General features: G+C 31.3%; 1 protein-coding gene across 1 annotated transcript; it reads left to right on the top strand.

Annotated features, from left to right (window-relative positions):
• The first annotated feature begins 258 nt into the window (after positions 1–258).
• On the top strand, positions 259–18547 carry LOC130440500 (hydroxylysine kinase). Its single transcript, XM_056773689.1, has 4 exons — positions 259–538; positions 6648–6847; positions 14914–15330; positions 17357–18547. Exons 1-4 carry the CDS (start codon positions 286–288, stop codon positions 17543–17545), a joined length of 1059 nt encoding a protein of 352 aa, XP_056629667.1. The 5' UTR covers positions 259–285; the 3' UTR covers positions 17546–18547.

The raw sequence follows: 18547 nt of genomic DNA, 5'->3' as shown, positions 1-18547 counted from the left end.
TCATTTAGGGAATGATCTATTCCTTTATCAACCACTTGTTTCAAGCCAAAATTTGTATGACGTTTTTGCATCCATCTTTTATAAGATATTTGATCATTTTCACAACTATCTATAATCTCAGGAACATCAGAATCAAACCAAATCGTAGTAATATTCCAAATTTTCATTCTCATTTGTTATTATCATATAAGAGTTAGACACGCACTCTGTATAAACAGCTTGAGATAATAAATAATCTTAACAATATGTTCAAAAATTATTCCATTTAAGTTAGTTTAAATAAGAATGGAGTCGCGTGTACATGTTTTGGAACATATACCAATTAAAGCCAATTTGAGTGAAGATGAAGTAAAACAAATTGCTTGGCAATTGTATGGTGAAAAAGTGATTTCAGTTAAGGAATTAAATGGTTACGATGATAAAAATTTCCATATAAAAAACGAAGAGGGGAATGAGATTATTATGAAATTCATTAATTCAATCGATTCGAATAATCCTGAAATATTTGAAGCACAGTCACTTTTGTTAGTACATTTGAGTAAGTATTGATATTTAACATCACTATAAAAGTTAACATTGTACTTTTAAATGTTAAGTTCTTTGAACTTCAAAGAATGTATAATCACGAATTCTATATACCGGATGTAAATGATACATAAGCCACCAATAAGATTTTTGGATAAATTTTGAATTTTTGATTAAAAAAGTTGTCATATTGAGTATGATAACTAAGTGGATATGAGAATATTTTACTTAATTAAACTATTTTATAGAAATAGCTACCTCACACTTGTAATTTCATTTATGTACATTGGTAAGTATCAATTAAGACTTGGAAAAATAATAATTATAAACGAATGAAATAATAATAAAAAGAAGCCCGCGTGGATTCACGGACCTCCCACCTGGAGCGAATCCTGCGAATGTAGAATTCCCTCTCACTGTATTGGTAGCGGGGCAATATAATATATGTAGTGGAACAGAACCGACTCATTCATGAAATGAACAAAGCCTCAGGATTCAACGAAATAAACGGGACCAGTTAAACTGAGAACGTGTCTGGTAGGAAAATGGAGGTGTCTCTGACCGTCATCCAGTGATTTCCTTAACATATAACCAGTACTCAGAACCAAATCACAGCTATCAATTTCACCTGAATTATTTAGGTCTTTTTTATCATTAGTAGCTTTTTCGTTTTTATGAACGTAAACCATTTAAAAAAATTCTCTTTCCCATATATTTGGAGATGTAAAAATTCTTGACGAATATGTATTCATTTCGAAGATGTAGATTCTTTATACAAATATTCCTATTGCAATTGTAAAAGATACATTCATGAAAAAATGGAACAAAATTAAAAAATACAAGACATAAACCTCAAAACGAATTCATAAAAGTTATAGAGCTTCACTACAGCATTCTCTATACTTGTGCTACGGGGGCTTCCATTTCAAGTGTTATAGCATAATTGGTCATGGAAGATCTTGAAGAAACTGCCCTAAGCAAACTTGATATAAATATTCCATTCTTTTTTCGATATGTAGATGATTGCATTACTGCTGTACTAAAGAATCAAATTGAAAACATATATAAAAAATTCAATTCTTATCAAAAAAAACTTCAATTTGCAATCGAGGTTGAGCAAAATAATAAAATCAATTTTCTTGATGTCACATTATATAAAATTAACAATAACATAAGAACGGAATGGTATACAAAACCAACCTGGTCCTCAAGATATTTAAACTTCAATTCGTGTCATCCTATGTCACAAAAAAGATCAGTGATTATAAGTTTGGCTGATAGATCGTTGGACACATCTATTAGATCCTGAATTTAGATGCTTAGCTATTCAAAAAGCAAAAACTGCATTGAAAGAAAATAATTATCCGGAAAAAATGATAAATAACATATTCAAGAAAAGTATTTAGATAATTGGCGCTGTATTTATTTCATAAGATATTTGTTACTGGTTTTTCTAGAAATGTTTTGTGCAAAATTGAAACCTAAAGTTGAACTTTATTCACTTTTTTGGTATTTAAGTATCAGTTAAATTTTCGATCCATTTTGATTTTATTTTTTCTGCTTTTGCATATTTGTAAAAAGTTATTCTGATCTTCTCCACATTTTTCTTAAAATTTTTGTACACTGTTATTTGAAATTAGTTTACATATTTTAATTGATATATATATTTCAATTCTTTTTCTAGTTTTTCTTATTAGAGTACTGAGTACTAAATTCAAAAAAGAATGAAGTTATCTTTTTCGCATCTGAGTAAAAACATTTTCACGTTTTTTTTTATTCAGCAATTTTTTGAAGGATATTCCAAATTTTTTTTATTTATTTTAATAAATATTAAGACAAATAATGAAGAATATAATACATTATCAAAATATTTCACTGAATTAAAATTTTAAAACATCCCAAAACAAAAGAGTACAAGTACCTTGCAATAGGACCGACATGTCATTTGGAAAATAGATAGAAGAGCCATCAATACCATACCAATACATTACCAATTATGAAATATCAAAAAAAAAAACAAAAAAACGTACATTCAATTATAAAAATTCAAAAATTCTTGAAATAGACTTGCATACAAAAAGAAAAGGATTCTTACTAATAGTTCACATATATAACAACAAAAGAGTTATCAATTATAAAGACCCAATAAATTCAAGTAAAATATAATTCTATATTATACATTTCAATGTAGCTATGAATAATTCAATTGGATATTGCTACTTATTTAAAGATATAACATCTTACAATAACAATACAATCTATTGGTTAATATAACTATGAAAATTTTCAACGTCAAATTATAATTTGATAAAAACCGATATATGTCGAAACACCAGGATTTTATGTTTTTAAAAGAATTTCAATTAGAGAATACCAAAAATCAAGCTATTTTATCAATAGAACCATTAGAAAAAGGTCGAAGAAATGAGAAATATAATGTATTAGGTGAGAAAAACATTTGGAGCCAATCGTCATGTAATAATATACACGATATGAAATAACAACGAAACATAATGTTTTATCCTCGTAATTAATTTTGACTTCGAAATGTTAGAGTAAATACTTTTAGTTTGCTACATGTATTCCTGTTCGCATGTATTTATTTTGTCAAGTTATTAAAAACTCTGTAAAACCATGTGTCGGTCTGAATTTATATATTTATATTAAAACATGAAAATCACATCAGGTTATGGGCGCCAGTTCGACTAACTGCGTTGTGTTGTGTTCTGATCTTCATGGTAGTTTTGACAAATATCGTGCAAGATTGGTTATAAAAGGTTGTGCAACGACCTGGCATTGACTATGCAGACAACTTCAGTCCAGTTGCTTGGCTGGAAGTGATTCGAAAATGATTGTCAATAACAGCTGTTGAGAGGATGGCTCTGCGGCAGTTTGATGTGACGACCGCATTCTTATACGGTAATGTCGAAGACATATCTTTATGAAACAAACTGAGAACATGTTTGCCATCTCAAAGAAAGTTTATATGGTCCAAAGCAGGCTCCGCGCTACTGGAATAAGACTTTCGATAATTACATGCCCGGTTTGAGTTTCAGCAAAGCCATGAGGATCCTTATGTATCTATTCTGCATACTGAGAGTATCGAAATCATCATTGTGCTGTACGTTGATGATAGGCTGGTGGCTGCAACAAGCTAGTCAGTATTAGACTCAATTATTAGACAACTGCGCTTTCGATTTGATATGAGAGGAAATTTATTTTTTTCTTGGGCTTAAAAATTACCCAACGTGAGCACGGTCAACCAATCAAGAAAATGCTCGCCCAAATTCTTATCGAAATGAAAATAATAATATTATGGGATTTTGGGGAGAACAACTTTTTATTTCACCAACAGATGCAAAGAAATTGAGAATTCATACTGAAATACCCTCTAAAATGTATAGTCTACAAAAACTACACAAACCTGACATACCTCTGGGACTATAGTATGGCCGCTCATTACAGAGAGTAATCACGTGCATAGTGCGTAAGAGAGAAATTGTAAGCCTGAATCACACCATACACAACGTTATAAATAATAATAATAATAATAATAATAATAATAATAATAATAATAATAATAATAATAATAATAATAATAATAATAATAATAATAATAATAATAATAATAATAATAATAATAATAATAATAATAATAATAATAATAATAATAATAATAATAATAATAATAATAATAATAATAATAATCTTTATAAACAACACAAGGTCCTTTCCTGAATAAATTCTTTGTTTTCAAAAAAGGAGGTTGAGAGGGATATAAGGGCGGATGAATTTTTATTTTAATCTAAATCGGAATCTGATTCCGACGAGGACGAATCAGCTCTTAAATTTATTATTAGAGGTTTATTATTTATTATTATTTAAAGCTTTAGTAAATAAAGTTTGGACATCACTAATTTTAAATGTTGTGTTTTTCCTTGCCAGCTCACCCTTGATTTGTGCCCATATGAGTTCAATCGGGTTGAATTCACAATGGTAAAGTGGCAATCGTAAAACAATTTTATTTTTCTCGTTGGCCATCTCATCAACGACATATCTTTGGACTAATAAGAACTAGTTCTCGCAGCTATTACATGAACGACCTTGATAAATCAGAAGAATAATTTTCCCCGAAGATAGTGCAAGATCGTGATGTGAAGGAACTTATCGGTATTTTTAGGGATGGAAATGACCTAACCGTAATTGTTTTGTGACTCTTGTCGTCTTAGCGTTTTATTGGTGGAATTTAAAAACAGTGCCACTTTTATCCAATTTGTAAACATTATAGTCTTGGAATATTTTTTTTACCCACACTAACCAAAAGATTGCAACTACAATAAAAACAATAACTTGGATGCAATGAGGAAAATCGCTCCAGTTCTTATAAATAATAAATATTTATTATGCTTTGTATCCTCAGATGCATTTTGTCAAAATTCTAAAAGTATTAAAGTAATGACGCGTTTAGAATTGATTGTTCTTCAGTATAACATAACTATAATACCACATATTAAAGAATAATAAAAACTAAAGTACATGTTTAATATGCGCTATTATACAGTCACATAATTCTTACTGTAAAAGCGCATGTTAGAAATGTAGTTTGATTTTTAATTTTTATCAAAGTAAATAAATAACATAATAAAACAAAAGCTTAAAATAATTATTGATATAAAATTTTTAGAATATAATAATAATACATTAATGTAAGGTGCAGCTGTGTGAACTTGACTTTCTCAGACATTGCTTCAGCCAATACGAATCGTTATAAAAGGTACCACTAGCATCCCATGCTCCGATCACGCGTTTTTATTGCTCTCACTACCGACCGGCCAGATTATAATTGTATCAAGTATTCAAACTCCTGTCATGTTATACCGGACACATATTGGGCTAGGGTGGAGTGAATATGTAAAAGACTAAGTGTTCCTTTGCCCTAACGGAAATGTGTAGATTGTTTGGCCTATGTAGGAATTCTATATACTCAATGGTGTTCATAAGGAATTGTATCTTTGACAGATTTGATTAGGTAGGAGAACTTAAGTATCTGAAATTTCGCCCATGAGAATGTTCAGTGGAATCAATTTAATGAAGAAATTTTTACTTAGAATTAAGATTGTTCAGCAATTGGTTTGACTTACATAGGACACTGACAATGGGTCGTAGTGGATTATCGGAATATCGTAGATATGAGAAATTTGGGAAGTTTGTATATGTTCCTGTGAGTTTTTGTTGTATTCTGTAGATATGTGATGGGGCCAACGGGGACAATTCCATAATTGATAGCTTTAAAAAGGTTATTCATCTTATGACTATATGAAGAGGTATTGACAACCATTTTGAAAATAAAGCACTATCCTCCCTCTACGGCCAAGCTGTTAGCTATGATATGTTGATGGCATTCACGTAATCTGGTCTTATCAGCTTTAGATTCCTTCCTAAGCCATCTGTACGGCGAATACCCCATACAGTTCAATGGAAATGGTTGAAAAGTAATCACTATCACTTCGTGATGTCATGATAGAAAAACTTTCGCGGAACGATTTCTCCCACTTCATTTATCACACCCACTCACAACAAGAAATTCCTTGCTTGAATTACACATATAAAAAATTTCGAAAAATGTTCAAACTGTTTTATAGCAAGAACGTGACTAGAGTTTACCAAAAAACTGGAACCACCTCGCTCTGTACTAGTGTTAGCAGTGTCAATAGTAATAACATTTCCTTTAAAATCCTCCAAGATAAACCCTAAACATTCGTTACCCATCTCGCCAATATTATACTTTTCTCACACACAGTTAAGTCATAACCCGCCAAAAGTTAAAGGTCCAGGCGGTTAGCTTATCAGTTGACGCAAAATTAGCATTGATCAGTTTAGTGTTCACAGTGTTCTCGATGGTGAACATATGAAGTAACAAAGATGTATAGAGTATGATAATTCGACTTGATATGTAATTATAACTTCAATTTAATACATAAATGATAATCCAAGTTGATTTAAATTCCAACGAAAACAACTTTATTCGAGATAAAATTAAAACAAAAATTGTGCAAACTTATTTGAGAAAGTGTCCCAAATTTCTATGCATAGTTACAGTTATCATATTTCCAAACTTTCAGAGAAAAATGGAATTCCATGCCCAACTCCCATTAAAACAAAAAGCGGCCAGTATTATGAAAAATACCAATTGAAGAGTGGCAGTCACATAGTGAGAGCTCTGAAATTCATGGAAGGTATTGTGTTAGCTGAAATCACATGGAATAATAACCTATTTTACGAGATTGGTAGATCTGCCGCAAACATGGATAATGCTATGGCGGTAAGAGCTTCGGAATTAATTGGCCAATGTGTGCTAATTTTCTGTTTTTATATGTCAAACCTATTAGCTGAATTTATAAAGAGCTTAGCAGTATAATTGTGATACTTTTGGATTAAATTTTAGTTCTCAAAATAACTGTGACAAAAATCATCGTCCATAATTTTTGAACATTATACAAAACGAGAAGTTATAATTTTCCTTTTCACTTGAATCTGCTAATATCTCATCCTTTTTTTGCATTTAGTATATCCTTAAAACTCTAATACATGATTTAGCGAAATATCATAATCATAAATGTTTTCTTGAAATAATGATCAGATCTAACTTCACTATTTAGAGGAAGTTAGAAAAAATGTGTACTTGCATCTAAAAAATATGAACAGTAGTATAAACAGAGTTAACCAAATACATGAGTGTTTGAAATATTGATGAATCACTTTGTTCGTACTGTAATGGTCGTATATAAAATACTCGAATGGCAAAAACTATTGCAACGAAGAAAAAGTTATCAAAAATCGACTGTGAATATTCTTCAATACTTCACGAGTATAAAATAGACCCATACCATATTGAACTACACCAAGAATTGATAGACATCTATTATCCTCGCATATTAGCTTTCTGTTAATGGGGTTAACAATGCGATCAAATCTATATCAATACTACTTTTCACAAAAATGGACCGGTGAACAGATATTGTTATTATTACTCCACAAGCAATGGTAAATTGGAAAAATTCATAGACAAATTAAGTTGTCTATAAATATTTTGTCTGGTACCGTTAGAAACCACGTAATTGTGAAAAAATTCTTTTTTTCCTTTGATTTGAATTGTGTTGTATATCTCAATTTTCTTGAGAACTATTTGTCACTTCAACTTCAAAATTCAATATTCGGCAACGAATATGATGAATATGAAAAAGGTGCTCCAGTTCATCACTCGTACCTTATTCGCACGCAACATAAATAATACTTTTTCTGGAATGTGGCTAGCTTGACTGCGGAGATTATCAAAGATAGATATTTTATGTGTCCCCTTAAAGTTCTGTAGTTGCAAATAAAATTAAAGAGAGGATAAGAGAACATTTTATTAGTATTGATATACAAAAGTTGAGAAACTGTAATAAATCCATTTAAAAATCGAATACACTCTTACACAGGTGTTAAATATGGTTGATTTGGTTGATTTTTTGTCTGGTACTGTTTACCAAAAGAAACTGATTTTGTTGGTCCTATGTTAATTTCTGACAATTGATATGATTGAATCAATGAATCAATGAAAAACTGCTTCAAATTCCATTTTAGTTTTATTTCCAATTGAGAATTGTAATATATATGATCATCGATAAGGGTACAGTTACATATATTGGCACAGGACCGCAATTGAACAGAGTGACATAGTTCCACAAAAATTAAATTAACATTGCGATCAAACATGCCACCGCCTTTGAAATGCAGTATTTAAAAAAATAGATGAAACCACATAAATATTTTTACGCGGACTTTTCATAAAAATCAAAATCTCGCATCAGCTTCGGCATCTAAATCACACGACACACATAGGAGTGCTACCTTGCCACTTGCACACTTGAAAATCCCATCTTTGGATTTTATGGAAAAAAACTCGCTATAGATTGTCTGTTCGTGAATGTGGACCTATCATGCACCCTAACTGCCAATTGGTCGATGGTTTAGCATCGGATTGAAGAAAGAACATTGCTCCCATCTTTACGTTTTGTTGCGGAAGGACTACTTAGATCTTTGCAAAAAGGAGTATAGATAATCGGAGCTTCAAGCAAGCAAGAGCTATTTAAGATAGTGTAGACGATTTGCAATAGAATTACTAAGGTGTTCCTAAGGACATGCAACTTAACTTCGGCTAATCAAGAAATGTCCAGCTATCAGTGCTCAAAGATTCATAGGATCATCGGTTAGAATCGGATAAATGGTCGTAAGCTGAGGATTGCCTCTACCTGTGTGAGAATGGTGCAGAAACTTTCAAAATCGAGATTTGTATTCCCTAGGACACACATGAATTCACCGCGGCTCCCAAAGACCACCAAAGTGGGGGAAGCGAGAGAGGGGGTATAAAATGCCATATTACTTTATTCTCGTTGAAATAAACCCGATAATTATCTGCACAGTCATGAACCAAAGAGCACAATCTGTTAAGATAATTCCTTGATTCTTTGAAGTAGGTAACGTTATGACCAGCAATGCCTCAGCTATCAAACTAGTAATGAGATCTACACATGTAACATGTAATCACTTTCTAAGTACATAATCTAACTTCGTACCGTTGAGAATCCAGAATTTGTGTTTCATAATGTTTCTTTTATTTCTTTATACAGTATTTCTATCGGTGGGGTGAATTTATAAACTATGTCATTCACTCAATTTATGTAAACACTAGACTTTCCAACTATCTATATAATTTATTTAAATTCTTTGGTTACTTTTCTAGAATTCTAATAAGTGAACAAACAAAAATAAATGAATTCCAAGACCTTTTCAATTTTCCATGAATTTCGCGGTTTATAGAGAAGTATATCGAACTGAACCGGCTCCATGCTGGGAACGAGTTAGAAACATATTTGAAATTATACTGTCTTTTAAATATGGTGGTGGATGGTTCTGAAATAATGAGATATTTACAATTAAAGCTCAGTTGTTAATGCTTTAATCTGCCATTAATTCGGATTAAACCTATTTCATTTAACATTGGAGATAATCTAAAATGCTTACTAGATATAAAATAGTTATTTTCCTAGCAAATGCGGAAAGTGATACTTTCCCGCACGCGACTGCAGTTATCCCGAACGACACGGAGCGGAGTTCGGGCAAGCGGTCAAGTGCGGGAAAGACACTTTACGCAAGAGTTAGGAACATTATTTTTTCTACGACCGTATATACAAACCCATTTTTCAAAAATTATTTCATTCCAACAAACATAATAATATACAAAACTTTAACAAAAAACCACTAATTATTATAAAAATTAATATTGAAAACACAATTTGTTGCATTCTGTAGACTAGTAAGAATTGCCGGTCCAGTGGAGTTATTTGGTTTCAACTGGAAGGTAGATGACGTCGATAAGAATGGCATCGGTTGCAGGTCGCATAAAGATGACAATGACGGTGACGGCAATGGTTTTAAGTCATTTGGCAGGTAACAGCTCGGAATTAGTTTTATTTGCAGCCTTCAAAATGGCTTCGGGAAGTCCTTCGTCGGATGAATCCATTAATATTATTTTATCGGATTCGGTTTAATGTGGTTTAATTTAGAAGAAGATTGTACTTATTCGGTCACTTCCAAGAAGTTTTGAACAGCTTTGACGTTTTAGTAACAATTACACGCCTGGGTTATAGCAACTGCTATCAAACCCGGGTGGTTTGATAGTTGTTTTGTGACACTCCTCTGAAGAATGTACAAGGTTATATAAAAAATATCTTTATTATTTTATATTTTCAAAAAATTAAAAATGCTACAAAAAGGTAGAAAAGGTTTAAATTTTATTTGATGGACTATTTCGAAAATATTTATTTACCTGTAGTAACAAGTTTTAACCTCCGAAGTAAAAAACTATCTAAAAGATCAAAATTTGCTTAATTTTACTTTCCCGCACTAGTGCGGGAAAGTGACACTTTCAAAACTAAAATGCGTGCGGGAAAGTGGGTTAAAACGCACGGTCGTAGAAAAACGCTTTTTCCAGCTTTTAAATAATGTATTCCATACTCAAAACATTCATGCTGAACTAAAGAACACAAAGCAACCTCAGCTTTGTACAACTCTTATAAAGTAGGATACTTCGATAACTCCTTGATGCAGTTCTTGAGCATTTAGATTCTTCTAAAATATTAGAAGATTGGCGATTATTATAATTAGCTTACTATAGCTAGAAAATAAATCAAAAATATAGCTATTCTTCCATAAATCTCGATTAAAAGTATATGTCAATGTAATAAATTCTTTAAGAACTTTAGGAATAGGGTCAATATTTGAGGTGTAACGTTTTGTAACAAGTAACTGTGTTTTACAAACCTGGTATGAATAGCTCAAAGTGTCCTCTGTGGGGCTCCAGAAAATACCTAGAGTTTCCATTTCCTTTTCCCTTTTCATTGTAAATGGTTCTAAGAAAATTTTATATAAAAGAAAATCTGGATCATTTGACATACATTTACGCAGATTAAATCCAGCTTAATTCAAGATTTCAGACATGTCATTTTTTAACTGGATAGCTGAGTTTAGATGGTTACAACACTGGTTCTGAATAAAAGACTAAGTCGAAAATGTCAACTCGTTTATTCAATGTACAGATAAGGAATGAATTACAACGTGGTACAATTGCCTATCTGCCTATCTGCCTAACGGAAATAGTAATAAATCAAATTTTTACATATATTAATATGTATTAAATTTAATGCGGGATATTTAAATATCATTATTTCTATACTATACTACAATACCCCCCTTCTATAATTGATTACTATAATAACAAATTAATATACCAAAAAATTTTTTTATAAAATTAAGCAATTCTAAAATTCTAACTATTTCCTTCGTATCTAAGTCTAACAATAGGTTTTATGATCCTTCTTTGTCTTCTCTCTTCTGCAACAATTTCATTACTCTTCAAATTTTCATTACCCTTAGATTTTGGTGTATATACTGTTTGTTCGTTTTTATTTCCATTTCCTAATTCTACCCCACCATTACTAACTTTATTATCTATATTTACACTTTGTACATTGAATTCTGGTTTATTATTATTTTGAGCTTGTTCCACCCTTTTACTTAACATTTAGGTATTCTTTCGAAATTGCATGCTTATCAGCAGGTAAAATGGTAGACAATCTAGTTGGAGTCGCAGGGCTGACCCTAGTTGTACCATGTGGAGTGACTCTATAATCTAAGAGGAGCCTGCACAATACTAGATTAGTATTTTCAGCATTTAAAGCTAAAGCCTTTTTAAGAGATGATTTTATGGTTTGGACAGCGTTTTATTCTATTTATCATTCAATGTTGGAGAGTAAGGAGGATTCGTTACGTGTTTGATATCGTTTTTTGCTAAAAAGTTTTTGAACTCGTCTGACACTAACTGTCTACCATTATCTGAAACTAAAGTAATTAACAACCCAAAAGTAGAGAAAACCTTTCGAAGAACTTAAATTGAGGTTAAGGAAGTTGAGATAGAGCTAATGCTGGACATTTCTAAAACTTCTAATCATTTTGTATAAGCGTCAAGATAACTTTTTTTTAAATCAAAAAAATCTATATGAATGCGCTCCAAAGGTCCTTTTGATCATAGCCATAGAGATGTTTGCGCCTTTGGAGCATTACTTGAATGTAAAACATATGCGTCACATTTTTATGTTAAATTTTCAATTTCCAAATCTTAAGTTGGAAGCCATACGTATCCTCTAGCTAAACTTTCTAACAGCTCCCATGTGGGATTTATGTGAATCTTGTAATACTTGTTGCCTATCGAGCTTGGAATTAAATATTCTGTGAATCCACATCGTACAATTTTGAACTATGTCAAATTCAAATCTTTTCACGAAATATGCCTTTACGGATATATCATCGACTTTTCGATAAAAAACATTACCTTTTGAGGAATTTTATTAGCTGCTCCTATTTTTGTATAGTTTCAAAATTTAAACAAATATCTTTATTTTTTGATAAGAGATAACAATAGTTTATTTCAGTCTTGTCTTCATCAAATTATTATTTTTATTTGATAGCCTAATGGGATTACAAACATAATGTGATAAAATACATAATTGTACCCCGATAGGATTACCGCCCCGCTGTAAATTACAGTATGCTTTTATGTTCATAAAAATTGTTAATAAAGGCTTATGATCTGTTATAAATTTGAAATGTTTTAAATGTAGGTACTGATTACTGATAGGTACCTTTTTTCGGTTTACGACAATGATCTGGAAGCAAAAGCTATGGGCTTTTCCTCACCAGAAGAAAAAGATGGCTAAGCACAGCTCCTATGCCCCGAGGTGAAGCGCCCATCGATAGCCTTAGCTCTAAATCTGGATTAAAGTGACTTAAAACTAGAAGATTTCAACATTTCTTTTATTTCTTTAAAAGTCTGTTCTTGTCTTGAACCCCATTTATATTTAACAGTTTGTTTTAGAAGATCGTAGACGATATAATAATGTCAACATATTCCTTATAAGCCTGCCATAATAATTTATAGTACCTATAAATGATTGTAATTCTTCAACATTTTTTGGTGGTGTAGCATTATCATGGCAACGATATTTTCTTTTGATGGATGCAAACGCTCTTCGTCTATGATTTGCCCTAAATATTTTATGCTTTTGTGAAAGAAAGTACACTTCTTAATGTGTACATATTGTTAATAATTCCTTACTCTCATTATCAATTACAGGGCTTGTGAAAGTTCAAGTGTCGAGTACTCCTTTCCTCCCTGTAGCTTACTAAAAAGGTCATCAATTCTCGGGAGAGGGTGCTGGTTTACTTCGATTATAGGGTTAATTGTGACTTTGAGGTCTCCGCATATTCTTGTGTCTCCATATTTCTTAAAAACTGACAGAATTGGAGTTGCCCCCTCGCTGTACTTAACTGGAGATAGTATTCCTAAAAATACCAAACGTTCAATTTATCTTTCTACTTTATTTTCAATAGCGAAGGAGACTAGGCGAGCTTTCAAGGGACAACACCTAGAGTAAGTAGAAAAATAATGTATACAACAAATCCTTTTTTTGGAATCATTTGATTGTCGCATTCGGGTTCGGTTCTTGGAATACATTGGTAATAAGAATTAATTTCAATTTAAATTTCGTTAACAATTTTAATTATGATTTAAAGATAAAATTTTTATATTTTCACTAATATTTATTTTACGTATATTTAAATAGTGTAATAACAGTTTATCGCGGCTGTAATAAGCTTTCAATGCTTTTCAGGTAAGAGATAAATCTATTAAAAAAATTATAATGTAATTTTTAACCCACTTCTCCTCGGCTAAATGATGCAAACCCAAGTACCAGCAAACTTTTTCAGGTCTCACTTCAATAATTCTGTACAACGTTGCCATTTAGAACTGCGTAGCTATTTTTAAGGTCATAGCTGAGGACCTTCTTCACAACCTCCACACACAAACCCAATTCAGAATAAAATTATCAAATAATTAAATGGAAATTATCAGAGTCATCAATTTCAGAAACTAACTCCAATGATTGAGATCAACTTTGATTACATGAAATTAATCTGAATTTAGATAATTGCCAAAATCTCAATCATATTCTGTTCTAAGAAGAATGTGATTTCAGAAGAATTGGTATGGACAATATTAAATTCCCATTGAAATTGGATATCGTTTTTAGAGAAAATTATCCTAAATTTTATTACATTTTGTTTGAAATAATATATCTTTTATTAATTTGTTTTTTTTTTGGTTTCACTCAGCGCAATAATATTAATATTCATTTTCTCAATTTTTGAGAGTATTTCTGTTTCAGCTCTATTACCTGCACATTAAAAGTTTTGATTCTTATAGTTTCCTGCCTTTGTATTTCATATAATCTAGAATTTGATTGTTGGCTCGTTTAACGAGTAGAAGGCCTGACCCCTCTCTCCTTAGATAGATAGATTTTTCTGTGACTTTTCCATATCTATTGCAATAATATAAACCAAGTTCACATTTTCCAGCTTCATCTTCCCTACAAAGTCTGTTAGCTTAGAGACTTACTTCAGCTCTTTTACTGGGTTTTACTAAAGCTATTGCCCCAGAACGCCGTGAAACTATCAGAGTAACATATTATGTTGCTCTGGTCGAGAAAATTCACACTCCTCTGGCAACCCTCTCATATTTAGATGTCTACTGAGCTTATAAGGCTGACACCACAGTTTTGACTGTTTTCCTGTCTTCAATTATTAGATCTACCTTGAATGTTGACGTTAGAGCACACACAAAATCCTATACCGGCTAATAGTTAACCTCTACAGACTCTTTCTATTTCGATAATTCTAAGAAGTGGATTTGTTCATAGTCGGATTTCACAATGAGCTTTTTGTTTTCAGAGTTTCCAACATCCAGCATACGAAAATTATAAATCGCTGTGGATGCTGGAATCAGTACCAGAAATATTACATCTATTGTCTGCAGTGAATGATTCCAACAAACAGCAATTAATAACAACAATAGTGCATGAATTCAAAGAAAAGTTATTGCTTTGCTCAAAAAACTTTCAAAGGGGATTGATACATGGAGATTTTAATGAACAAAATATTATAGTCGACAAAACTGATAAAGGACAATATGAAGTAAAAGCAATCATTGATTATGGTGATTGTCATATAGGATTTTATGTATATGAATTGGCTATAACAATGACATATATGATACTATTAGCTAAGGATATTGGGGCAGGTGGATATGTTTTCATGGGTTACGTTTCAGTTAGACCTATGAGCAAAGAGGAATGTTCATTCATAAAGGTTGGGTATTGTATCTTATCGTAATCAAATCACAAATAGTCTATTACAACCAATAAATATATAGAAAATATTCAAATAAAACAATAATAAACCCTACAATTCTTAATAGTAAATTTATTCCAGAATTAAAATAATTTTCTTCTATATTTCCATAATCATAATTAAGAAATGCTCTGTATCTATTTAATTTTATTATTTCTACATTATTATTTTCTCTGTTAAGCCATTGTTTGTTATTGCAGAATGGATTCTTCTTATTGTATTGATTGTGACGATCTTAGAAACTCGAAATGCTAATGATTTCGTTTGTACCTCCGAAGTCGGATTCTTTATGTTGGGACCGAAGCCCAGCAGGTTCTACTGTTAGGGAAATTAACAAGGAAATAAAGCATTTTATAATGACCAATATGATAGTTGTACCACTCACTATCACTAGGTTTCCCCGGTGGTTATGGTGAAGAAGAATACTTGGTGATGTTACTGAAGAAGACGACAGTTACCACCTGCCACGAATTGATACTTCCCATGATGATTTTGACATCACATATAGAGATGATAATAGGCGTTAATTGAATCTATAGAAGAAAATTCACCGAAATAAGAAAAAGGCAAACATAAAATATAAAGGCAAACAATTACAAAATACCAATACCGCAGTAAACAACTTTGAAAATTCGATCTCAAACGCAGATACCAGAGCAGATTCGTCTATCCAAAAAAATTGCAAGCCATGTTCTCTTATCTCCCCTCGACCTATCAGCAACTATACTCGATATGTTCGTTGTCAAGAGCGACTGTCTTACATTCAAACAAGTGCTCTTGTTTAGTGATATTCCACTATAAAAATCTGTCCGGAGCCATATTATTCTCCATGTTAGTTTTGAAGAGTGAATATTGATAACTATAAATGGATACCTGCGATAGAGAAAAGACGGCCTTTACACTATATAAAAAATTCTTACACTGTCAAACCTTTGACACAGTGTCTGGCGAATTATAAGCTTCTTTCAGATTTACAGTGTCAAGGGGCATTCGACTCTTTAAATAGTAACATCAACTATTCGTTATTAGTTTTGGAAAAAGGTACAAATAATACATAGCTAAATATTGTAAAAACGAGGATTACACAAATTGAAATATAACGAAATACATGTATATGTTTGATAATTCAAGCAAATATCGGTTTATTTAACAGGTGAGGAATATGTCGTTGTGAAATTTTTTGTTTACTTTTTCTAGATAATTTCTATAATTACGGAGTTATCGACCGTTGTCAAACTTTTAATCATTTTTTTTTATTAAAAAAAAATAATTTCAATGATATGAGTAAATTCATATTCGCCACAAAAATTTATATGGCTATGATTTTAACCAGAATTCTTTGAAGGTTTAATGAGCTCTATATTGAATGCAAAAATTTTTCGTTCACTAAGAATAACCAAGTTCTCACTACACTTCAAATTATACATTTTAGCATAAAAATGTTCTAGCTGCTGTTATGCATCTTATTTTAATATCATTGCGACATGTATCTTAAGAAGGGTAACTTAGAATGATCACAGAGTTCTATCTACCATAATTCAGTAGTTCCTATTTTTTAATTAAATATAGGTTAGACAGCTACGAATGACGTTGAATTTTTATAGGTTCAATCAGAAAAATATAATATTAGTGGATGTTGCCAAAGGAAACCATAAATATTTGAATGAAAATTATTTTCCCTTCTCATCGCATCAATGAAATACAGAAAGTGCTCCAACAAAATATTGTACTGTATTAATACTAATACAATTACAAACAACCAGCGATTTAACTCAATATTTTGATAAGCTCCAAAAAATGTCATGAAACTTTAGAGCTAACGAGGATAAATGAGTTTATTGAAAATTGAGTTAATTCATTAATCAATTTCCATAGGGTTTCATCCTAAAAATAAAATAAAGTGAAATTGAATTAATTCTTAATATAAAAAAAATTTACATCCTATTAAACAGAAAATGATTATAATTCACGTTTTCTATTATAGTTGTGCATAGCTGCAAGATTATGTCAGTCGCTAGTTATGGGAGCTTATACAAATCAGCAGGATCCAACAAATACATATGTTTTGATTACAGCAGTGTATGGGTGGCAATTACTTGAGGAACTATGGAATGAGGATGATGAGAACTTGTTGCAATTATGGAATATTGCTTCAAACAACAAAATTACATAGCATGCATAGAAAAAAAAATGAATAAATTCTTTTTAAAAGCTCATTGTTTATTGAGAATAATTGAAATTTATAGTTGCTTATGTTTTTTCAGTTCCAGTTTTCAGTGAAATTTGACAATTTGGGATAGAAAATTCTTTTCGGTTGAGACAGAGTATTTTTATACTATTTTTATGGGTGATCTACTGATTCATACAATTAACAGAGTTATAAATATTAAGTTATATATCAAAGGTGACCACAAACCTTGCTTTTGAGAACCGCAAACTTCGAAACTACACTCAAGGCCAGTGCGTCATCAAATCAAGAAATCTGTCATTGGTTTCATGAGAAAAGCTAGATATTCAATTCTTCTATTAGCTTTTGAGTAATGAAATCATTTGTAATCAAAAAACTATTTAAACTTATTTTTTTAAATAATATATAAACTATTTATTCAGAGAACAAATAAATAACAATACGACTGATTCAGCTCTTTGTAATAAACACGAACCTTTTAGAGATTATGTGAAAAAAAAAAGAAAATAATATGAAGTATTTCAATTTTAGAACACCCTGTAACTAAGAAACACTTTCAAGTACTCACAAATATTATAAAACCTTACAATTAAACAAAACAAACGATGTTTTGGTTATTGCTGAAACGACCTATTTTCATCTAAATAGACTCAGGTGACACAACAAAGGGATCATTCATAAAATGGAGATTTCCCACGATTGCGGGAAAGTTAGTTTAGCGACCTCAAGTGGAAGCGGACCCGAGGTTGGGGCAAAGCAAACGAAAGCCTTGAAAACATTGACAGTACTTATTTCGGGTGAAGTAGAGCATTTAGTGTACAGGAAAACTTGCATGTGAATGGAAACTTGATTATTAGACAAATAATTATGATTCGTGCTGATACGAATTTCTCACTTCCAAGGTAAAAAGTGCCTGCAATGCTGCTTCGTTGAAAATTTGACCATGTTATTGTAAAATATACAGGGAGGTGTTTCCATAAGTTAGAG

The sequence above is a fragment of the Diorhabda sublineata genome, chromosome 2 (genome assembly GCF_026230105.1).
Source record: "Diorhabda sublineata isolate icDioSubl1.1 chromosome 2, icDioSubl1.1, whole genome shotgun sequence".
Lineage (NCBI taxonomy): Eukaryota > Metazoa > Arthropoda > Insecta > Coleoptera > Chrysomelidae > Diorhabda > Diorhabda sublineata.
Note: the sequence above shows the minus strand (reverse complement) of the source record. Positions and strands in the feature narration are given on the sequence as shown.

Coding starts and splice junctions, on each gene's coding strand:
- LOC130440500 (XM_056773689.1), top strand. CDS start 286: ATGGAGTCGCGTGTACATGTTTTGGAACATATACCAATTAAAGCCAAT. Junction 539..6,647: donor ACTTTTGTTAGTACATTTGA/GTAAGTATTGAT, acceptor CCAAACTTTCAG/AGAAAAATGGAATTCCATGC. Junction 6,848..14,913: donor ACATGGATAATGCTATGGCG/GTAAGAGCTTCG, acceptor TTTTGTTTTCAG/AGTTTCCAACATCCAGCATA.